At 39.8% G+C, this 24,535-nt stretch overlaps 2 protein-coding genes across 5 annotated transcripts in view; both read right to left on the bottom strand.

Annotated features, from left to right (window-relative positions):
* The window catches only part of epc1a (enhancer of polycomb homolog 1 (Drosophila) a), a 30,864-nt gene extending 23,670 nt beyond the window's left edge, over positions 1 to 7,194 (bottom strand). Inside the window, exons 1-2 of one of the 4 annotated variants that reach the window (XM_023267625.3) lie at positions 6,903 to 7,194; positions 5,945 to 6,065 (exon numbers count right to left, since the gene is read on the bottom strand). Coding sequence is in view for 2 of the 4 variants with exons in the window: in XM_023267624.3 (XP_023123392.1) it covers positions 1,646 to 1,798 (153 nt within the window). In the remaining 2 variants the exon portion in view is untranslated. Of the gene's footprint in view, positions 1 to 1,645; positions 2,089 to 5,944; positions 6,066 to 6,809; positions 6,828 to 6,902 lie in introns of those variants that run through there. The other 3 variants (XM_035946979.2, XM_023267624.3, XM_023267623.3) reach the window with 3 other exon arrangements.
* Positions 7,195 to 8,116: 922 nt separating this feature from the next.
* On the bottom strand, positions 8,117 to 23,250 carry LOC111566844 (integrin beta-1-like). Its single transcript, XM_035946976.2, has 15 exons — positions 23,021 to 23,250; positions 21,591 to 21,682; positions 20,485 to 20,710; positions 18,669 to 18,839; positions 18,078 to 18,322; positions 17,507 to 17,662; positions 15,285 to 15,380; positions 13,376 to 13,465; positions 13,143 to 13,283; positions 12,778 to 12,983; positions 12,435 to 12,676; positions 12,128 to 12,350; positions 10,645 to 10,880; positions 9,696 to 9,862; positions 8,117 to 9,384 (listed from the first exon to the last, which is right to left on the bottom strand). Exons 1-15 carry the CDS (start codon positions 23,082 to 23,084, stop codon positions 9,319 to 9,321), a joined length of 2,421 nt encoding a protein of 806 aa, XP_035802869.2. The 5' UTR covers positions 23,085 to 23,250; the 3' UTR covers positions 8,117 to 9,318.
* Between the last annotated feature and the right edge of the window lie 1,285 nt (positions 23,251 to 24,535).

Here is a 24,535-nt window from a genome sequence, read left to right as displayed (position 1 = left end):
AGCAATATCCTGCACAACAACTGCACTTCAGGTGACTCTGTGTACTCAGATTACAGAAATATATAAATATGACAACTCAGTCACTGAATTCACAACAGTTAACAAGCTACACATTTAAAGAAGCACATCAATGAAAATGTGGAGTTTGTGCAGGTATTATTGATGCAAATTGCATTCCTTGTCACTTTTAATCCATAAAATCACACTGAATGACTACAACACTATCACAGTGCACCCAGTGACCAAAAGAATCCAATAAAACCTGTTCACAAGTAATTAAAGCTGATTTGTGACACTGAACAACTGCACATAAAGTGACTCTGTGTCCTCAGGTCACAGAACTACACAAATATTACAAAATAATCACAGAGCTCACAAGTATTTACAAGCTGCATACTAAAAAAGCATGGCTGTATATATCAAAATATGCAGTTATTGCTGTAGCAGATTGCATTTCTTTTCACTTTTAATTTAGAAAAAAAAATCACTTTAACTATGGTTACAACACAATCATTGTGCACCCAGTGACTAAAAGGATGAAATAAAGCCAGCTCACAAGTAATTAAAGCTGATTTTTGATACTATGGCAACAATATTCTGCATGACAACTGCACAAAAAGTGACTGTACTAAGAAAACAGAAATACACAAATATTACAAAATTGTCACTAAATTTACAACTGTTTACAAGCTGCACACTAAAAAAGAACATTTGTACATATTAAAATGTGCAATTTGTGCAGTTATTATTAATGCAAAATGCATTTCTTTTCACTTTAAATCAAAGAAATTACTTAAAAATGGCTACAACACCAGTTTGTTGTAAAATAGTCACTGAATTCACACCTGTGTACTAGCTACACACTAAAAAAAGCACATCTGTACTTATTTAAAATGTAATTTCTGCAGTTATTACTGTTGCAATTTGCATTTCTTGTCAATTCTTGACAATTAAATCACTTTAAATATGGCTACAACACTATAATCGTGCACCCAGTGACCAAACCAGATGTAATACTTCCTCTGAGCTCACACTGCTTGCTGTACCATGCATGTCACAACACATTATGCTCCGAATGCAACGTGCAATTCTGCAGGTGTTAACTGTTATTAAAACAGAGGGCAGGAATTTCTTCTTCCCCCCTCTCTGCATTCTACGCCAAAAAAAAAACAAAACAGGCAGCACAGTGCAGCACACATGGCACGGGCTGGAGCTGTCAACACGCAACACCTAGCTGTCACACCGGGCTGCGGGGCTCAGTGTCTCCCCCTGGCACCTGTTCACGGAAAGTACAGCCCGTCCGAGGCCTATCCCCGCTCGCCTTCACCACAGAGAAAGTCAACAAAATGGTGGAACAGAGACAAGTCACGTGACTTCTTTGTGCATTCGGGTACAGTTTGAAGGAAAACAAATGGACACAACCCGGCTTACGAATAAAATATCGCTGTGTTGTCGCCTTATAATGACCCCCGTGGCGGAACGGCCCGGTAAAATCGAGTATTCGTCGAGATCTGTCGTGTACACGAAAGAGCAGATATGGCGGCCATTTTGCACAAGCTTGCGCAGGCAACATAGTGGCGCCCCTCGATACGAAAACACCGCCAAAGCGATCCACCACCAGTCGGGCAGCAATGAAAAAACATACCGATTCCTCCTCTTTTTCCATCCCAGTCGGCATCTGCGGCACTGCCCGGTTGATTGAGGCATACTCGTGCAGGTCCGGCAAATCCTCGCAGCGGAAGACGGGCAGGGGCTTACTAGCATCCAGCGCCCGTGCCCGAAACGACAATTTACTCATTTTTTATAATAAAAGATGCAGCATAAATCTATTCGGTCTGCTAGGAATAACAGCAGGTCTGCCTCGAGTTCTCATGGATGAATCTGTGACGGTCTCTGAGTCAGCCGGTCGATTGAGGGCAGGCTTGAGGTCCGTAGCAGCGCGAACAGAGCCGGGCAGGCCCGGGTCTCGGTCGCTCTCTGTCGGTCTCTTTCTCTCCTAGGCTCCGCTGTTCCTCCCCGGTTCAATACGCCATGGCCAACATGGCGGACATTACAAACTCATGCAGCTCTCCGCTCGCTCCAAGCGGCCCAACCCCCTCGATCACACAAACAGCCATTCCCACGCAGTTTCGCACGCGTGCGCGCTCGCGAAACCCTTTGGGGTACGAGAAGGGAGGGAGGGAGGGAGGGGGGGGCAGATGAACCGACGGTGGGTGCAAAAAAAAAAAAAAAAAAAAAGATGCTGGATGCTGATGAAGGGCTATGAACTTCCCAGGCTCGGGATGTTCTCATCCTGTAATACCCCAGACGGATGCTGACGTACGAAAACACACATATATCCCCCATAAAAAAATTTAATAATAAATTTAAAATAAATTAAAAACATAAAAAACTATATTTAACGCCTGCCTATGGCGCCACAGCATTACAATAAATTAGATATTTTAGTGAAAATAAGTCACAATCATCACTCATAAGAAAGCAACGTGACGATGTTTTATAACCTTCCAAGGACACAACATTTTGTGTTAAAAAATTATAATGTGCAACCAAAAAAAAAAAAAACATGACACGTTCCACCAATTAGATGCAATTGTTTTGCAAATATCGCCACCCCGTGGTACAAAACGCTACTACACTATGATAAATAGCGAGTTGCTTCAGTTGCATACTAATGCACAGCAACACATACTGATCAAAGCATCATTTCCTTTAAAAATAAATAAATACAAAGATCACTCAAATACTATAGTGTAAGTGTAACAGGGTTAGTCGTGCAGCAGTGGTTGTGGGTTAAATATATATGTATTATGGTATTAGCAATATATAATACACTATATATTTTTATTTTATTATGTTATTGTCAGAATTACATAAAGTTTGGTCTGCCTCTCAGTTGTTGTGTGGAACCTTTGCTGGGGGGCACCTATAAATTAGTTTTTCCCGCCTTACATCTCCCGTTTTGTTTATCTGTTCAGAGAGAAGTAAGTGACATTGCGCTATTGTAATTTGAGTGATTAAATGTAATAGAATTCTACTTATGAGTTTCCCCATTCTATTATGGTTGTGCATTATTTAATTTCTGTAGGAGTACATGTCTTGTGTGATGGAAGAGTTTGTGTCGACTATTAAGGGCTGTAGTAAACGGAAATCGCCACCAAAAAAAAAAAACCCATCTGTGTCGACTGAGACAAAGAAGAGAAGCCACCGGTTACATGAATGCATCAGAAAACGGTTGACACAATAGAAATATCAATTCAGTAAAGCTCAGAAATTTTGCCTTCGGATCAGAAATTTAATTAGACATTCTGTTTACACTTTTTAACTTTTTTTTAACAGAAAGCACTCTTTTTATATTGTGTCCTGCTTTTTAGAATGAATATTGTACTTTTCTTTTTTTTTATTGCTGCTTCTCTTACCTTTTTCATTATTTTATTTTTCCTTGTATATAAAGCTGACTCAAGAAAACCCAAAGAAGTTCAATGTACCTGCATTGTAATGCACCCGTGAAAATTTCAATAAAACTCTATTCTATTCACTTGTGATAATTTATTGTAGTCATCCAGTACTGAGGAGTGCGGTATGATCTGAGATAAAAACTATAAAACCAGTTTCAAAGTCGGAACCTGGCTTGGTTACCATGGTAACTAATGCTTGGGATTTAAACTGGCTGGAAGTAAAACCACTTTTTTTTTCTCCAATTCATTTCCTGACCGTGTTCTTCATGTGTTATATCCACAAGCTTATTGGTGTTACACGAATAAAGCCACTGAACCGACAGGATGGGTCTCATCGCCATGGGAACCTACATCATTTAGTTGGGGATGGAGAATTTGCACAAATTAGGAAACTCATTCATGTATTGATTTCACTTTGATTTGTCCAAAAACTAAGGTGATTTTTATACATTCTTAACTATGGGACAGTTTCAAAGGCACTTCTTGAGGTATGAAGCACAAGAGCTCTACTGTGCAGCTGTCATAAATAAATCTATCTGACACAATTGACAAGTTTCTACTGGCACTCCACTCTTCCCTTATTTGCAGTAACAGTGATTTTGATCCCAATAACTATTTTATACTCTTCATAGCTCTCCATTATAACAACCTGTTCCTCTTGACTGAAGTAAGCAGTACACTATCAGTTAATTTTGTGCTAAAAAAGAGTCAAATGATGTGTCAAATGCCCCCTTTTATGAGAGTGTGCACAAAAATTGATAAAGAAAACCTGGATGAACAAAAATAGTGGATAACCACCATTATTTCTAAGTGGGGTTTTTGGTTGTGTTGAGTCAGCAAACACAGAGCAAGTTTGGTTTAAGTCGAACTTCTTGCATAATACACTACTCTAGAGAAGAGCAACCTGCAAACTAAAACCATGACATGTTTACTGTAAAGAAATGTATAAATATGGGACTTCTAAATTGGGGCTACAAGAAAAAAAAGACAAAAAAGCTGAAAATTGACATCTAAAGCTAGACCACTGTACATAAACTTACCTAGAGATGCTCTTTTAAACTTCTGACAGTGTGTTTTATTGTTTGGATCTGACCTTTGTCAATAAACATTATGATGTGGTGTCACAATAAGTTTTTCTAAATTGTCCTTATATGCTGCTATGACCACAACAAGAGCAGAACACGTGTATTCAAGACTCGCCAAGCATCAGAAACCAAGATAATGACACAAGCAACATTGTTTAATTTGTAGCGTGGTGTAATGTGGTTTAATCCCAGCGTCATCCTCTTGTTGGGTGATGTGAGAAATGAGCTGTAACCAAAAGCATCACAGGACGGTAAACTGTGCATCTTGAGAGATCCTTCTGTTCTACACTGATTTACTGCAGGATTAGCATTGCATTTTTCACAAAACTACCGCAGTCTACTGGGCGATTAATTAGAAACCACTCTTTCTTCAACACACACCAATCACAGGAGTTACCTGTTTACAAACTTTATGATTTCTGCGATTTTGACGGCAAACTTTTGATTACAAATAATCACACAACATTCTAAGTTGACAACTTAAAATTGCTCGCCTATGCTTGACATTTAGTCCAACAGGTGCTGAAAATCCTCCCGGTGTTGACTTTTTTGTTTGATTTAAATACAAGTTAGCAGCCTGCAAAAATAAGGAGGTATGTCTGATAGTTTGGTCAAAATACGGTACATACAGTGGTCTAAAAATCAGCATTTGTTCCCAGACCTTGAGCTTTAGACACATAGACACAACAGTAGCTATTTTTAATATTCTATGCTAATTGCTTTTGATGGAAAAATTAAGCATAACCTATAAAACAATCTTTCAAGAGACAGACTTCCTTCTCAGAGGCTGAGAACAAGCCCAGCAGAGAACTATGCTCTCAATAGTTCTACTCTTTTAAACTCATTTCTGATCCAGGAGTACCTTCTGCCTCTGCTTGACCTCCTGCTGCCCTGTCGACCTCTCAGTAAGCTAAGTTGATAGGTAAAATGGAGGAGAACACTAGAGCGTAAAGCAGTGCAGTGTGGTATTTTGGGTTTTTCACCTGAAATGGCATAAGACAAGGCTGTTAGCTGAGTCTGCCTTCCCTTGCGGCAGTAACAAATCCGAGGACTCGTCCCACTTGGGTGGCAAAGGCACCAGAAATGAGTGGCGCAAGATCAGTTTTGCAGGCTTGTCATGCTGCCTACACTCTTTGCCACACTAAACAGGCCTAACAGTGCGTTCAAATGACTTGAAACGAGTCAGGCGCTAATTCAAACTTGTGCAAAACTGACTTTCTGAGATGTTGCAGCCCTTAAACACATCTCTCGATGGAGCCCAGCACTGCAAACTGCCACACAAATTATCGAAATAAGTACCAATTATAAGCACAGCCATGTACAAGGTTGGTAACACAACATATGTGATTGATACATTACATTTAACAGCATAGAATGATAATGACAAGAAGTGCAATTCACCTGTAAGGGTGGGTGAAGATTCCTCTGGGCATGAGTGAAACATCCAGATGTGGGAGGCTGACATGATAATCATCATCCATTTGGGAGCGATAGACTCACATCTATGGACCATAATGGAGGCCTGCGAAACAGTGTGTCAAGAGAGACATACTAATATAAAACACACCATTAATAGAGTCACATCTGTGCAAAAATACACATCCCGTGTGATTAATCAGCCTCAAAGGAGGTGCCATGTCGCTGCATTTAGTGTCACGTTATTTTCTTCTCTGTTGGGCTTAAATTACAACCGTGAGCCATGAAATAAGCAGGTTCACTGGGGATAAAATGTCGAGCAAGATCTGACAATTATGTACACCTCTCTCACACACACACACACACACACACACACACACACACACATATTCAGTATGATTTTAAACTTCACCTCAGCTGTATTCCAATTCAAATGAAGATGTGGATGTATTTCCTCTGCTACTGCCTTTGGAGTGTGTTTAAAAATGCAGAATAAGTTTTGCAGCTTTGTAGTGCAGACCCATATATGGAAGAGTGGAGGGGTAAATAGAGCAGGACACGACAGCAAAAAGAGACTCAGAAATCGCCTTAGAATAACGTGGATGACAAGCAAGTCGAGCACAAAGCAGCTTTTTTCAACGGATTTCCTTATCATTCGCGTCGATTCCCAAAAAAAGCTCGGACCCCCCAGCTGTGTGCTTGCACAAGGAACAGCGACACCGAGGCTAGCTGACAGGCTGCTAGCTTGACGCTAGCTTAGCCCAGTTTACCCTGACCCTGCGCCATTTACCAGCCAGCTAACAGTTTGCGGCCACACAGCCAACACTTTAATATGAACTCGTAAACTTACTTATCCGCGATTGGGAGCCGTGTCTTTCGATTCCCACGAAGACGACCCGGAGGAGGGGGGAAAAAACTAGCCGGAGTTGGAGTTGCAACTTACCTGCTGCTAGCAAAGCCACAGGGGAGGATGGTGATGATGGCAGTTCTTCTGGTTGTCATGCTAGCACGATGCTAACGCTGCTTTAGCTCCCTCACAGGACGCCTCAGAGGAGAAGGATTTCCAGTTTCTTTTCTTTTTTAAAAAAAATAATATTTCCAAAAGTGAGGTTAAACTCGCCGAGAGAGGCCGCAGGAGGTGGAGAAAGAGGAATCCTGTCGCGGAGGGGAAACTTGGATAGTTCGCTGAGGTTACTTCGACAAAATATACAAGGAAAAAAAAAGATCCAAACTGACCACCGAGCCACTTTGCAGGCGAATTGTGATTGGAGGGTGAAAGCCACCAATAACCTGTGGAGAGCTCGGGGAGGATGAGCTCATTGGTCCCTCCGCCCACCCACGTATAACATCAAAACATCAATAATAATCATAATCATAATAACAATAACATTGACGATTATTATTATTATTATTATTATTATTATTATTATTATTATTATTATTATTATTATTATTATTATTGTGTACACATATTATTGTTATTAGTCGCAGTATTGTTGTATAATAACAACAATAATAATAATAATAATAATAATAATAATAATAATAATAATAATAATAATAATAATAATAATAATAATAATAATAATAATAATTATTATTATTATTATTATTATTATTATTATTATTATTATTATTATTATTATTGTGAACACATTATCTCTAATTATTTATAATAACAATAAATATATTAATTTGTTTATTATGGATTATAATAATATAACTAAATAATAAAAATCATCACAATAATAATAATAATTATTATTATTATTATGATTGTTATTTAAAAATATTTTTAAAAATTATTATTTTTATGTACACATATTATTATTAGTACCAGTAGTATTGTTATTTATTATAATCATATATGATAATAACAATGCTAATCGAGACAATATGTTATTATGATTTTATGTACACATATTTTCATTATTATAAGCATTGTTATTTATAATAAAATGATTTATTATTATGTGGGACTATAATATAATATAGAACTATATATAATTCTACAATTAAAATATTATGATTATTATGTATAATCATAATAATAATAATTATTATTATTATTGTTCTTATTATGTACAATAATAATGGATATTATTTGATTTTATTGGAGTGCAATGTTCAAATGATGCATTCAAAAATTCAGCAGAGTAAAGTCAGATTATTTTTATTTGCATTTAAATGACACAAATGAGAAATTTATTCATGCCTTAACAAGTGATAGGGTGCAAGCTACAGTGTTTTGTTGTTGTTGTTGTTTTTTTAACATGGTTGCAGTATTTGTTATGTAATCGTCTCACCTCCCTCCACCCTCCTATCTCTGCCCCCTTCACATGTCGCAGGGCAGGGCTTCCTCTGCTGCTGTCTCTTCCTCCTCCTATGATGATGATGCGATATTTGCACCATTTTTATTTATTTATTTATTTTAAAATCAGACACAGTTGAAAGAGAATGCTGCATAGTGGAAACATATGGAATCATTTTCTTGTGATGCTTCCCCACCACCGCCACCACCGCCTCCTCCCACTACCCACTGGCTGTTAAAGCTGCATGCACGCCTGCTCAGTGGCTGTGGGAGTGGAGGAGGCATCGCTATGATTAATATTGCTTTGCTCAACTCTCCCAGCAAGGTCATCAGCAGCCATCTGTAGGCAGTTGGAGACAAAAGAAAGAAAAGAAAAAGAAACCCTAATATCCATTTAGATCTGAACATCCCCATTGTTTCGCTGCGTTTTACACGACTCAGCCCAGACTCTGGTGAACTGTAAATGAATAGGAGGCTGCTTCATCACTTCCAGCAGGAGGAACACTTTCTTCTCCCCTCATCTAGAGGGCAGTGGAGGCCCGCGCAAAGATCTGAGCTTCTACATGGATTACAATGCATAATGCAGAATGCTCACCTCACTATCTCTCGCCTTCTGAGACCAAAGTTACACAGCTGAGCCAACCGTCAGCATATATGGGAGATTTTCCTCTCACGTGTGCCTCGCAAAAATATTTAACTATATGCAATTAGCCTTTGTGGATTTTTTTAAAAATGTGAGGGCATTAACTTTGCATGTATCCCGCAGACAGCTAAGCATGTCTAAGAAGCAGCTTACATGGGGGGAGATGCTGCTTGAATTTGTGTGCGTGCTGTGCATGCAGCGAAGGGAAGGGCTGGAGACTAGCAGTCCGGGGGTTGCATGTTGAGATCAAAGGAGTGTAAGTCAGACATCAACATCCGTTTTCACCCTCCTCCTGCAGAACAAGTTGGGCCATCTGCTGACAACGGTTCAGGGAAAGGATGTTGTGTCATTGTGCTTCACAATGGGGATCCTGATGGAAGAGCAGATCTCCTTCCACTGCTGCCATCAATGTTCTTTATATTTGGGGTTGACAACCGTCGTGATGGCGCTCTTGTAGATGGGGTTGTCTTTCTGCAAAGTGGAAACACGGCATGATTAACCTTCATATTGGGTCACAATAGAGAGAAATAGGTGGTGGAGTTTGTTATATGTTACATTTTTGCTTCTTAGAGAGGAATGTGTGGTCAGTTTCTTGGATATTTCATGCCTTCCCTTTGCTCTCACTCTGTTTTCTGTTGCTTCTGTATCAAATTTGCTGTGTTTTATCGTGTTAGTAGCCAATATGTCCCTGTACCAGTGTCAACAGAGACACGGTCCTGCATTTATTGTGCAGTGTCTGACAGACAGGCACCGACAGAAGGATTTGTTTGGGCAGGGCTCACCCTGTTCCAGCGTCTCTGCTCCAGCTCTCTCTGGAAGCGTGCAAACTCCCTGCGGTCGTGGATGCTGGTGAGTAGTTTCCATAGCAGCAACAAAGCCACACCCAGCACCACTACAGAGCCTGATAGCACTGCAGTAATCAGGATCACGTTTGGACCTGATGGGCATTCTTGACGGGCAAAGGAAGCAAACGACTCTTCATCAAACGCACATTGTCTGGCATTTCAGATGAAATGAATATGCTTGTTCAATCTCACTGTGGTGTCATTAAAGCTGGAGTGAGGGACTTTTGCATAAAAATGAACGTATGTTGCCAAAGAAGTTTGCACAATGCTGGTTAAGCCTATGAGCACCAGGCAAAACTCTCTGTATCTTGCAGTATAGTGCAATTTTAAATCTGAGGTCTATAGGTTCTTTCTCGCACTGATGCACAAGTATCAATGTATTTTATGTCAATCAGCAATAATTGGAGGGCAGCATAACATGAAATATGTTGGAACCAATGGTGAAAAAAGCAAAGAAGTGTCAAAGATAAAAGCAAGAAAGTTGGTATTTAAAGGTCTTAAAAAAAAAAAGAGAAATGGATGATCTGATGTTATTGGATGCACCAACAGTGTTTGTGTAATTACTCTCATTTCCACAAGGGGGAGATAAAGGTTCCGCACTCCAGGTTTAAATTACCTTTGAAACAAAATTAGGTTACAGAAAGTAGGTTATAGAACACAAAGACCATCGAAAGTAATATGCAGAGTACAGCCTGCATTTAGCGCAATGAACCACACCTGACACCTTTTTAATCTACAAGACTCACTTACAAGATGTCTTACTTTGTGCTTTATTATTATGAAACACTTTTTTCACAACAGGAGAATCCCCAGAGCTGCCGCAGTTGACAGAACTAGTTGTTTTGCTGTAGATATACCGGTGCAGTCCTCTAAAATAGCGACTTACCTCGTTCAAGGGCCACACGAGCGTGGATAGAGTCTTCATTTTCTCCAGCCCTCAGCAGAAAGTGCACTCTGCAGCCCTCCATGTCCACTTCCATACACCTGTGAAGGCTTAAAGATGGGTGTGCTGTTGCTAAGACACCAGTCTGACCTACCAAGGTGACGTTGAGGTGGGCACACTTCACCATGCACTCCTCTGGACTCAAGCCCAGTGTGAAGGCCCTGCACAAGACGCATTCTCTGTGGACAAGAACCATCTGTGTAATTAGAACTGAGGCAGCATTTAGGAAGCAAGGCAACAGAAAAGGTGCATCTACAGTGACGTTCTCTGCTGTCTTTTTGTTCTCAAGTGTGGGCTAGATGCAAAAGAGAAATTTCTGACTGGAGTGTGAACCTTTCCAACTCAAGTCTGCAGACTGTCAGCTGACAAGTGTGACCACTGCGTATACTGAGATTTTCTGTCATCAACATTTCATTATTACAACCGATAAATGTTTAACCCTCATGTCATCCTGCGGGTCAAAATTAACCCATTTTAAAGTTTGAAAATGTGGGAAAAAAAATATTTCCACAGTGAAACTTCTGATGTCCTCATTTTCAACATTTTTGGGAAATCTTTGAACATTTTTCGGTGGAAAAAAAGAAATGCTAAAAATGTTTCTTAAGAACATTAAAAAAAAAAAACAACCAAAATCCAGCGAATTTTGCTGGATTTTGGTTGATTTTTTTTGTGAATGTTCTTAAAGAAAATACTAGAAGTTTAACTGATATATATGTAATCACTTTAGATATTTTTAGGACTTTTTGAAAGATTTTTACTCATTTTTTGAAAATATTTACAAGAATTTTCTTGCCAAATTTGGGGGATTTTTTTATTTATTTTTTTTAAACAAAACTTTTAAGGGAAACTTTTAAGGAATTATTGAAGTTTTCTTCCTGAAGGTTTTGCAGATTTTCTGAAATTCTCCAGGAATCCTGTGCTATGTACACTGGTATATCCACTTACACTGTGATGCATCCTAATTTCTAACTAGATGTTACATGCTGTAAAAACTGCAAAGTCACAGCCAGTTTTCGGAAATATGAATGATGTTGATATAATGGGGCAATGTACTACTGAACTACATGCGTATCTTCTTTCTTCTTTCAAAGTCTGAATCATAAATCATGAATAACCTTAAGATAGATGACTTTCACTTGAAGAGTATGGATTGAATCCTGGGTAAGATGATCAATTAATGTTGAATTTTACCTGTATATTTTCAAATCATGCCTTTTTTTGGTGTCTTTTCCAGATTTCTGCCCAATACAGTTTTATTATTTATCACGGAACCATGATTTTCCGCACTGTGAAAAACTTTGCACATTCTGCAGCCTAATTTTACCAGTTTACTAAGGTGACATGGCAGCTTGACTTGTGCCCACAGGTAGTGTGAACCTTTACTCTAATTTTTGGTTAATTTTCTTGAACTTGAAGGCCACACTACCTGTGCAAGGTACACATGCTGGGGCAGGAAGGGCAAAGCTCACAAGTGGGGCCCTGGAAGCGGTTGTCATGGCAAATGCAGGTCCCGCAGTGGCAGTCGCCTCTGCCCCCACAAATCTGTCCGTCCTGAGACAGACAAGACTCCAAGCTGAGAGGGCATTCACACGCTCGACCCCGAAACGCCGGGAGACACTTGCACTCCCCGCACACACACCTGCCCCGTCCTGGGAGGGTAAAAACACGGCAGGAGTCAAAATCACCTCCTGGAATTTGCATTATATCCATGACACGTGTTATGTTTGCGTTACCTTCACCTCCACACTGCATCCCTCGGTACTGATCACAGCCGAAATCACTGCACTCACAGAACTGCCCGTAGTAGTTGGGCTTTTTGCTGCTCTTTCCACAAACGCACCTCCCACAAACACACTCTCCACGTCCGCTGCACACCTCTGATGCATTACCACGGCGACAAAGGTGCGACTCGACCACCTCGCCCGACTCCTCTCCATCGCACTCGCAGGACACGCCGACTCTTCCTTCGTTGCACCTGCAGCACAGAGAAGAAGAAAAAAAATCTGTCGCCTTCCTGGAGAGCCTGAAAATAAGACTTGTTAGCAGAGATTGATGCCATCAAGCTACTTCACCTACCTACACACGCCACACTCCAGAGTGCCGTTGCCATGGCTACATGAAGGGCTGTGTGGGACCACGTCCTTTTGACATGAGCACTCGCATATGGAGCTCAGCAGGACCTCAACCTCTTCACCGTAGCCTTGGGGCTTAATAATAACACGGGATGGTCTTTGTGAAGCAGTCGCACACCGAGGCGCCGTAATGCTTACATTAAAGCTCACCTAGAGGGGAGGTGAGAATACCTTGAGCGCAATTCTACCGCCCCGTTAACGAGGTAATCATAATTAGCATTATCACCGCTTCGACAGCAAGTGGCCACATGCTAACAGCAGCACTTAGATAATTTACCACACACAAGGCCTGCCGCCGTGGTTACAAACCTCGTCACCTATGGAGATGTTGGAGCACCTCCTCCCCTGTTCGCCGTGCCTCGGCCCGCTGTTCTTACAGTGGGAAGTATAGGAGATGGAAAAGCCCGGTGGCAGCTTACTGTTCTCCATAACAACTTCAGAGGTCAGCGCCTGTAGTCAATAAAGGCGTTAAAAGATGAGGAAGTGTCAGCAGGCTACACAGGAGGCTAACGACCTTTATAGGGAGTTTCTGCTTCGCTTACGTTGTACGCTTCGACAATTATCTGCAGGATGTTGTGGGAGTTGTTGGAAAGCGTTGCCACCGCACATTTTGGAAAGATGCTTCTCAGGCCCTGCAGCAAAAGCAACAATGTCTTCAACCTAAACAAATCAATATCGTTTGTGTTCATTGACAATCTGCCAGCTGATTTATATGCAACTCTATATAGCAACCTTTCCATTACTGTTGTGGCAAAGAGGAACTGATAGTAGATGCAAAGCTCAAATTAGTCACAGCTGAATGATGAATGAAGGTATAGTTGTAGAATAAAAGATATACTTAGATGTTACTACTCTTGATTGACTTCCACCGGATGCACAGGAATGTCAAAGGACAAGTCTGTCAATATACTACAAATCCTGTATAGGGTCAAACAACAAAGAATTGACAACAGAGACAATACAAGCCTGATAAGCTCGTTCATGAGTGCTATTGACCTCCCCTATTGTCTAAAGACGCATTGATGAGCTACACAATTATACTCCACAGCATGTTCCTTTCTAACTGTGAGTGGCAGTTTATTTTGTAGATTTAATTTGCAGCTGAAAACAGTCCCTAATAATATTAGCAATTACATTTACTTGGGTTATGCTGGCCAAAAGAAAGGAAAGTGTTTCACATTCAGAAAACTCTAAATTAATTTGAGGTTTTGATAGAAGGGCAGACCATTACCAGCTCCACCTTTTATGTCAATCCTATGCTACTAGCTAATAGCCAGTGTTACCTTTAGTTAAAGCTGAGGTAGGCAGTATTTCTTTTTTGATACATACCTGTCAGTCTATTGTATTTCATGGAAGCTTAGAAGAAATTAAACTTCAGCACTTCCTCCAGCCTCCATTTTCAGATTTATGAATATCTAGCCTGTGACTGGAGATTTTAGCCAATCACATCTCTTTTCGACAATCAGATGAGATGATAAGAGAAGGAGAGCAGGATATGGACGTGGTGGTACCTAGAGTTAAGTCCAATTCATGCTTTCTGCACTCTAAGTATCTGACAGCCTGGCGTACATTTGGTTGACAACCCAAATTTGCAAACTGTCCGCCGACAACCGTGACCACTGTGTGTTTGCCAGAAAATGAATGGTTCAACATTTTCAAATTCATGAGTACATCTTATAGATGATTGAAGTAGTTGCTGTTGAACTTTGGAGGTGCTTTTATTTTCACATGCTTTGCACTGATGGCGCCCAAACGCATGGGAAGCTCTAAATTCTCCAGGAATCCCATGCTATGCATACTAATAAAACCACTTAGACTAACTAGATATTACATGCTACAAAAAGTGCAAAGTCGCAGCCAGTGTTCAGAAACATGAACGATGTCGCAATAAGGATGCAATGCATTTGTCTGCATAGATGTAGAACTACATGTGTTTCTACTGTCTTTTTTCAAAGTCTGCATCATAAATCATGAATAACCTTAAGATAGATGACTTTCACTTGAAGGGTAGGGTTTGAATCTTGGGTAAGATGATAAATGAATGTTGAATTTTACCTGTATATTTTCAAATTCTGTCTTTTTCGGTGTCTTTTCCAGATCTCCAGCTTTACTATTTATTACGCAACCATGATTTTCCGCACTGTCGTCAAGTTAATGAAAGTTTTTTTGGAAATCTGTGAAAAAGGTAGGAGTCAGAAGGAGCAACAGATACATTCAAGATGTAATATGGTGGAAACCTTGGGCAAAAGCTCCATAAAAGTTGTGATAAGGTGAAAAACTTTGCACATTCTGCTGCCTAATTTTACCAGTTTACCAAGCTGCCATCACAGTGATGGCAGCTTGACTTGTGACCACAGGTATACCGAAAACGACTCACCACAGCACTGAAATTTACATTTAAAAAAAACATTAGATAAATAATGAAATAACAGAAATAGCTCCTGCCGTAACCTCATACAGGCGAGTGACTTCCTCGGTGACGGCGAAGATGATCTGGATGTTCTTCCGTCTCAGCGTCTCGGCGACGTGAGCCACCGAAGGGTAATCCTGTCAGAGGGGAGTCAGGGCAGATGCAGAATGCAATGCATAACAGTCAGGCCAGGATATATATGTGTAATCAGTAGTTAAGCATGCTCTCCCTCTTCCCTCTATTGCTGTCCTCCCCCTTTCCCTCCCATCTAACAACTCCTTCTATTGCTCATTTCATTCACTCTCCCTGACAGACTTTCCATTCCCTCCAAATAAACAAATAAGTACCATTCAGGGAGGAGCGACACCCGCATCTCGCACATCCATTTCCAGCCTTGGGTGGCCATTTATCCAGACAGAAATAGATTAATAATGCATCCATATTCACTCCACCTGTCAACTGCCTGGACTGGAATAAGGTCAAGACACATCACACTACCGTGAATCTAATGAGAGGCCTAAATGGATGTTTAAACACAGGGATAAAGACATACACCCCGCACAAAATCGACACACACACTCTTCCAGCTCCCAACCTCCGCGGTGCACAAACGCAGTGAGATTAAGAGATGAAAGCTTTGGTTTGAATTACTCCACAAACACTCCAGCTGTTTCCCATCAGGGTGTGCCTGTCAGCATCTTCTTTACCCAGGGAACTGTGCTGTTTATTCTGACCTTTAAATCACTCTCTTTGACTTGTGTCTGCGGCCGCCCCGGACCTCTATTTCACTGCTAGGATTGGAGACGGGAATCAATTTAGCACGCGTTGCGATATCTGGTCCATAGGATAAACACTGTACGCTTCTCAGGACCACAGCTAGCCAAAGCGTGCTTCAAACTGAGCGAAAACACACACTGTGACAGCTTGATCGGTTGAGTGAAAGCTTTGGTCTTTGTCTGTGAATATAAGCAGGAGATATCACAATTTATTTGATTTTCCTGCAAAGGAGGGGAGCTCGAAAACAAACCGACGGCTCTGCGGCAAAAAGTAGGATTATTAACCTATTAAAATGATGCTTCAGTCCATGTAATAAATGGAAATCTGATATTTACTCTCCTTCTAGTTCTTGCTTGTTTGACTGTGAATGCTCGGAATAAAGTCTTTATTTGCTAGACAATGAACTTATTTTTTAAGCTAGGTACAAATTTGGTTTGCCTGCTTATTTGGGGTTTATCAGAGCTGTTTTGCTGAAAAGGGACTCCTGCTATAGCTGTAATAAGGCTGATCATCATTATAAAACTCAACCGTACAATATAAATGTCCCATAATACCAAAACAATGGGCTAAATAAAGCAATTTCCACCCTAGCATCAGGCAATTAAGTGTAAAATGAAATGGTACTTTTGCATGATAAAGCTGCAGAAAGTGGTATCAGATATTGGGTAATTCAAATTTTACATATACCAGATTATAATTTTTCTTTTGTGGCTTTTTACATATAATTATGTTATATATATAATTATTGTATTCTATTGTGTTGTGTTGTGTTGCATGTGGTATAATACAATGCAATAGAAAACTATAAAATAGATGATAATACGATACTGATGCTACATGGAATATATATTTTTTCTATTTCAAAGTTTTCCCAAATCTGCGAAAGCCACAAAAGACAAATAACAACAACAACAAAAACTAATAAAAATAAATACATTTAATTTTTAAAGATTATATTCTATTCTATTCTATGCTGAAAAGGAGATTTAATAAAAAAATTGCAAACATCTGATTTTATTTTCTTCATTTGTGGCTTTTGGGACTTAATTTTTAAAAACGTCAAATATCTACTTTTTCTATTTGAAAGTTTTCCCAAATCTACTAAAGCCACAAAAGACAAATAACAACAGCAACAAAAAAACAATAAAAATAAATACATTTAACACAAATTATATTATATTATATTATATTATATTATATTATATTATATTATATTATATTATATTATATTATATTATATTATATTATATTATATTATATTATATTATATTATTTTATATTATATTATATTATATTATATTATGAGCTGAAAAATGACCAAAAATATAAGTTTTCAATAACACTCAGCCCTGGAGCTGACAGAAGACAAATAGCTTCATGGATTTCCAGAGTTGGATGGTGATTCTTTATGGATGTCTCCCCTTCACTTAGCATGCAGCCAGCATTTTCTGAATTAACATATTCAAAGACAAGTTTAACACCAAACCTGTGAGTTTCCTCTGGTGTACACATTTTCTTCCAAGTGACACTTTCCATCATTGGGAAGTACAATTCCGCCTAATTTGCCGTCTCCAGCTAAGTGAAAACCAGCATCTGTGGAGAACACCAGCAGACGGGTTACATTTCTCCAGCCGATCTGCTCCTGCAAGGGAAGAACATCAAACAGTCAATGAACTACCGACTGGTAGCAAATTGAACACCATGACTGACGTAAGTGTTTCTGACAGGCTTTGGGAAAGAGGAATTATCTTTCTGCTCTTGCACGTAATCAAATAGCTGTGGATTAGAAAATGCTTTGTGCCTTCATGCTCTTTGGAGTTTAAATCTAAAACCTGTATTATTAAAATTAAATTTCATATTTCAAAACACATAATGAGTTTAAAATACACCCCAAAAGTGACTGGTGCAGTCTCCCAAAGGAAGCTTAGTATTCTGAAAAGGCCCTCTCATCTATTGTCTGCACTCTTTCCACTTCCTCCACAAAAAAACGCCCACTCAAACAAAAGCAACAATCTCTGTATTGCAGTCCTGCTCCCTGCTGGGTTTCCTCACTTTACCTCGCACATGGCGGCCTGCACCAGGGCATCCAACCCACCCTCTGGGGAATCCAGGTTACCGGAGATCCGCTGGCCCCCCACCAGCTCTGCGAATTGGCTTCCGTTGGCAGTGAGGCTCAGGAGGTGGCGGTAGGTGAACGGAGGGGTGCAGGGCCACGGCTTGGTCCTCTTGCAGGGATTTCTGAGCATGTCCTTCGCCGTGCTGATGTACGGCATCACCGTCTTGTCCACAAATGCGCCAAAGCCTTTCGGAGTGGAAACGAATGGACGGGGAGTTAGATGTGGCGTAAAGTTTTGAAAAGTGATTACGCGACTGAAGGGGGGAGAAAGTGAATAACTAATGCTCTCCCTCCTCTCGGCGGCTGCCAGTTGTCCTTGAGCAAAGCACTGAATCCCCGATGGCTCCAGTGGTGCCGCTCAGTGGCCAATAGGAAGATTATGATTGTACTGGGCAGCTCCCAGGTGTGTAACTATGTGAATTTGACACAAGGGTATTCCGTAAAAGGAGTGTGCAGCGGGATGAAAAGCTTGAAGAAAAATGATGTTAGCCTACATTTTTAGGTGATAAGGAGGCACTCGGGGCAGACAGACCCATTCTGAAGTCGCTGGTGGTATTTCTCATCTCTTCCATGAGGTCGGCCCCCAGCTTCTTGACATTGGGCAGGTCGTCCTCCATGGAGAAGGACAGATCCATCAGGTAGTACAGGTCGATGGGGTAGTCCTCCACACGCTTGAACCTCACCTCCAAGCTCTGGGGCTCACCTACAGGTAAATCATGAGCATGTAGCCATAAACAGTCCCTACAATAGTCTGTACAGAAATCACATGCAGTCAGCTTCTTTTGGACGATTCTTACGCTTTTTTAGAGTCTATATTTTAAATTTTGTTGTTGAAGAAAAGGGCTTTTCTTTCGAAAATAAGGACATTTCTAAGTGACAACAAACTTTTGAACAGCAGCGTAAGTACAGTAATGCCTATATAAAGTATTCAACTCTCTTGGAAGTTTTCGTATTTTAATGCTTTTCAACACTGAATCGCTCTCAATTTGATTTGGCTTTTTTGACAAAAATTTAAAAAGAAAAAAAAACATGTAAAATTGTGAATTCCAAAAGTATTCTATACCTTCAAGTCATCATTTAGTAGATGCACCTTTGGTTGTAATAACAGCATTAAATCACAGTCCATTTCATTTTGCCTATTTTAACAAGAATTTTTGAAAAAAGACTCTTCCATGTCAAAGTGTAAACTGATTTCTACATAGTAATCTCAATTAATTGAAAGTAAAACGTACATAAAATGAATGTTTGCATCAGTATTGGCCCCCTTCATTCAAAATTTGCTGGTGGACTTTTGGCTGCAATTACAGCATTCAGATATATTTGTAAATTTTTGTCAAAATGATCAAATAAATTTTACATATGAAACATTTATAGACTTTATTTTTTATATTTAAAAAATTATACATAAATACACACACACACACACATACATACATACATATCTATTTTCTTGTTCTTGTAACATGAAAGAATTTGTGATTTTTTTTGGTCAAAAAAGCCAAATTTCTTCATATATAGTTTTTATATAACATTTTATGTAGGGGTTTTATTATTTAGATCACCACGCAAGCAGCTTGGTTGAAGAAAGTATTGCTATTTTATGATAACAACTGCAATATTTTATAATAATTATATTGTTTTTCATAGTAAAATAATACACTACTGTTCAAAAGTTTGGAGTCACTTTGAAATGTCTTTATCTTTGAATGAAGATAACATTAAATTAATCATAAATCCAGCCTACACATAGTTAATGTGGTAAATGACTATTGTAGCTGGAAACAGCTGATTTTTAATGGAAAATCTCCATAGAGGTACAGAGGAACATTTCCAGCAACCATCACTCCTGTGTTCTAATGCTACATTGTGTTAGCTAATGGTGTTGAAAGGTTCATTGATGATTAGAAAACCCTTGTGCAATTATGTTAGCACATGAATAAAAGTGTGAGTGTTCATGGAAAACATGAAATTGTCTGGGTGACCCCAAACTTTTGAACAGTAGTGTATATAAAGTTAGTAGAAAATGATTTTTTTGAAGTACATGGCAATAGGGGTTGCTGTGGTGATTTAGAAACTCACACTATTTGTACTTACACCCCTGAATAATACCTTTCTGTTTAGAAAATCTCATTATGTAATACTGCAAATTGAGATTCTTAAGGCAGCACAGCTTGTGGAAACCTCTCTATATTGTATTACTGCACTTTTATGAGTTGTCCATTGTTTCCCAACAACTTTTCTAGCTGACTTATTAGTGCTTAAACTTCAGGCAGCTGTAAGAAAGACAGAAATAGGCAACAAGAAAATTTCTGCTGCCAACCTAAGCAAAGGTGGTTTCTACCACCCACCTGGCCTGAGGTGCATCTGGACACTCTGAGGCTGGAGTTGTGTCACCTGCTTGTGCCACCGTGCCTGTGTTCTCTGTTCTTTAGGGTGAAGGGTGATCTTCTTGTTTTTCAGAAGGACGGTGGAACCTCTGGGATCCTCCAGGCGATCTGAAGGACATCCCCTCCTCAGCAGCACCCTGGCAGTGTCGCAGCGCTCCCATATGCTCCGACCCACTTCTAGAAAAGTCTTTACACAAGTTTAGGCTCAGTTCAGCCAAGTTCTGTTATGCATGAGTTTGTTACGGATGTATATTGATATATTCTCCTTGGGGCCTCAGGGAGAGTAGCTACTGTTAGCTCTTATATCAACACCCACCCCAAAAACATACAGAAAATTAAATGTAGGAAGACAGCGAAGACTAAACAGCACTGCAGCTATGGAGCCAAACAGCAATTTGCATAGAGAGATATCGCCGATGCAGTTAATGACAGTGATTTAGAGAGGATGTGAATGTCATAATGAAAAGCAGCTTGGGTGTTTGTTCTCTCTTTGCTCACAACACGCCTGCATCCTTCAAATATGCAAATAAATGTAATTAAAAATGACACATACATTCAACACTTGCTCATGATGGCCCTTTTTTCAGTACTTGCTTTTATGATATTTTATGTTCTGACAACAGAACATGCCTATATTGCTGTTCAAAAGCACATGCAAATGGCAACATAAGATCTGTCAGATATAATGAAAGTCCTTATTAACCCACAGTCAACAGCAGGGGTGCATGATTTGTCAGTTGCATCACTTTTGAAAAACTTCTTCATAGTAGAATATCCAATGAAACAGCACTCAGACTTTCCAGAGTCTACTTATTTTGTGTCTTTAAGCCAAATTCTACATTTTTTACACAAGTTTTGTGGTCAAATAAATGACTGATGGGCCCTTCACACACTCAAAAACAATCATTCACATCGAGGTTGCTGTTGTTCCCCACAGGCATCACTCTGTTAAAGGAACTGAAGTGGAGCACTGAGAAACTTCTCCGTGACCCTAAAACGTACACAGCGCTGAGTTAACAGTGATCCCTTCGAAGAAGAAGTCATAGAGTATTTCCGAAGCCACTCACCTCCTCAGTACACCAAGCACAGTGTGGCCCAGCTGCCAGACATTCTCCACAGCTCCTGACCCCCTGACTTTGGCATTCGTGATCTGAATGGTCTGTAGGAGGAACAGAAACCAGCCAAAAGCTATACTTTTTGCGACGCATAAATGCACCGTGCCATAGCTGTGGAGGTGAAGTTTGCTGAGCATGTTTTTTCGGAGTGGAAGGAGGTCAGAGTTCCTTTTTCAGATTTTTTAACTACGAGAAACATGAAATCATTACTCACTGATGTTCATTTTTGTTGCAGCTTTGATCTTGCAATTTCAAAGTTAATCTTGTTCTTTCCTTAACAGAAACACAACCTGATGAATTCCATTTGATGTAAATATGTGATCTAAATCACAGTGCAGGTTGTCTGGAGTTAAATTAGCCACACTGGACCACTATACATATTGATAACACCTATTTCACATGCATTAGAACACAGATTTTACTCCCTTTGGATCTGTTATCTTTAGCTGTAGCTTCATATTTAGTTTAAAACTCTTGGTAAGAAACTAAAAATGTTCCTTGATTACAAAGTTTTGTGATACATTCATGCACCATGACGCATCTGCAGAGGTGAAGTTTGTTGATCATGTTGTGTTTTTTTGGAGTGGAAGAGTTGCCTTTGGAAGTCAAGGGAGGTTAAGATCAGAGTTTCTTAACTACAAGAAGGACAAAACCCATCAATCATTGATGTTCAATTTTGTTGCAACTTTGATCTTGCAATTTGTGTGTTTATCTTGTACTTTCACAAATTCCATTTGATGGAAATGCGTGATCTGAATCACACTGCAGATTGTCTGGAGTTAAATTAGCCACACTGGGCCACTATACATATCGACAACACCTATTTCACATGCATAAGAACGCAGATTTTACTCCCTTTGGATGTTATCTTTGGTTGTAGTATCATATTTTGCATACATAAAACTCTAGGTAAGAAAGCAAAGAAATTATTTTTCTAAAACTGAACTATTCCTGCCTCAAGAATATTGTGCAAAATCTATGTTTACTGGACCAAAAATGGCTGTTACATTAAAATACTAACACCTGTTTTTTGTGTTAGTGAATGACAAAAGCATATTCTCTTAAATGTCAAACATTCCATTAAATTCTAATTTGATTCCAAGCCGTTTCATTTGAGCAACGCGACACTCTGCCGAAATGCCCCATGGAAGTAAATACACCTGCCGTCCCATCACATTTGAATCTCAGCTGCATTAAAAAAAAGAGAAATAAATAAATAAACCAGACCCGCTCAGCCTCGAGGAGATGACAAACGACAAATTTTTGAGTGGCAAAACAACCGGTGGGATCCAGGCTACAATCTAAATGAGAATTTCTGAGCGGGAAGAATAATGAGACAGTTTACTTTCATTGCATCCTCAATGAGAAAAATATTGACCCACCTTGTGTTCCTGTGGCGTCGCATCTGCAGCACAATAACAGGACAACGGCAAATAGGAGGCTCATCTGGAAACAAAGCAGGGGAAAGAAGAAGAAGAAGAAGGTGGAAAGCAATTTACGGACTAAAACGTGGAGCGTTCCTTCCTCTCAAATCATTAAAGTGGAGTGCGGTTGTAATTGCTGTTTAAGGGAAATAACCTCTACACAGAGTGGCTCACAAAAGACTGCATATTTGACCTACTGGGTGTTTGGTTTGTACAACAAGAATAAGAGGCACTTACCTTGACTGATTCAACTGTGTGGAGGCAAACATGAAGGAGGCCTCTTCCCTCTGGGGGGATGGACCAGATGTTTCCTCTATACATCCTGTGCAAGACACAAGCTGAGGGACTCCTCTGCCATCACTCCCCTCCCTCGGTTACCCTCTTTCTTATTGCAGCCACAAGTGGATCTGCCGGCTTATGTTTCAGGGTCCTGAGCAGCAAATGATCTCTTCAAGGAAGGCCAAAGATAAAGAGAATAAGTCCTTGGCTTTCTGCTGAGAGAAGCTGAAGAGAAAAAGAAAAAGACACTTTCTGTCATACTTGTCCACACATTGCACAGAGAGCTGAAATACTATCGTCTCCAATCTTTTCCACGCTCCGCTTTTTCTCAATTGTTTGGCCTTGCCGACCACTGCATGAAACTAAAGCCTCCACAGGCGGATATTGACCCAGCAGCACACAAGCTAAATGAGTTTTGAGGACAGGTTTCTTGTTAAAAAAAACAACAACAAAAAAGACACTGAGTTTTCCCTCCCAGCAGGAGCAGATCCTCTTGAAACTTCTGTGGTCAGACTCAGATGTCCTGATGGGCGAGATAGAAGAGGTAAATAAGGAAACAATATGGCAGCTAATGGCGGTTTTGTTTTCATGCAGCTGGTGCAGTTTTATCCCACACGGGAGCCGCTTTCCCAGAGCTGAAATAAATTAGCGGAAGATCACATAGCACAAAATAATAGGAGGATTATCTGCAGTGCTCTAGCAACAACCACAAGTAAATACGTATAGAATTTCCTCAAGATCAAGCAGCTTTCTCTGCCCACTCTCAACCTACTGTAACAGCAGAAGACAATGGAATTAGTCAGTGTGCAAAAAAACACAAAGGAAAAAGGACAATATGTTGAAGTTGGTTTCCCCTTTTAAAAAGATAAAGGATAATGAGAAAAAAGAGAACACATTCCATTACTGCTGACTTCTATTTGGCTTTACTCAATTCAAATTCCTTTATCGGTTTGCGAGTGTATTTTTTTTTGTTTGCAGACCAAGTTGAAAATAAAAATGCAAAGCAAATCACCTCTTTCTCAGACGTGCAGTCAAACATCCTTTGATAACGGCAAATATAGAGTCAGTTGCTCAACGCCATGTGCAAACAATTTCAGGAAAGAATAGAAAGTTTCCTCTTAACGCATGAGGGCTGCATGATTTCTATGATAAATCTATATGAATATAGAACACTCATCAATGCACACAAAGAGA

Source organism: Amphiprion ocellaris, chromosome 22 (assembly GCF_022539595.1).
Source record: "Amphiprion ocellaris isolate individual 3 ecotype Okinawa chromosome 22, ASM2253959v1, whole genome shotgun sequence".
NCBI lineage: Eukaryota > Metazoa > Chordata > Actinopteri > Pomacentridae > Amphiprion > Amphiprion ocellaris.
The sequence above is the reverse complement of the archived record's forward strand: the minus strand, read 5'-3'. Positions and strand labels throughout refer to the sequence as shown.

Excerpts from the sequence above, each read along its gene's own strand:
- LOC111566844 (XM_035946976.2), bottom strand. The coding sequence starts at position 23,084 with ATGAGCCTCCTATTTGCCGTTGTCCTGTTATTGTGCTGCAGATGCGAC. Across the intron at positions 21,683-23,020 it reads CGACGCCACAGGAACACAAG|ACCATTCAGATCACGAATGC; the intron begins GTGGGTCAATAT and ends TTCCTCCTACAG. Across the intron at positions 9,863-10,644 it reads TCGTGTGGCCCTTGAACGAG|AATGCCCATCAGGTCCAAAC; the intron begins GTAAGTCGCTAT and ends TTGCCCGTCAAG.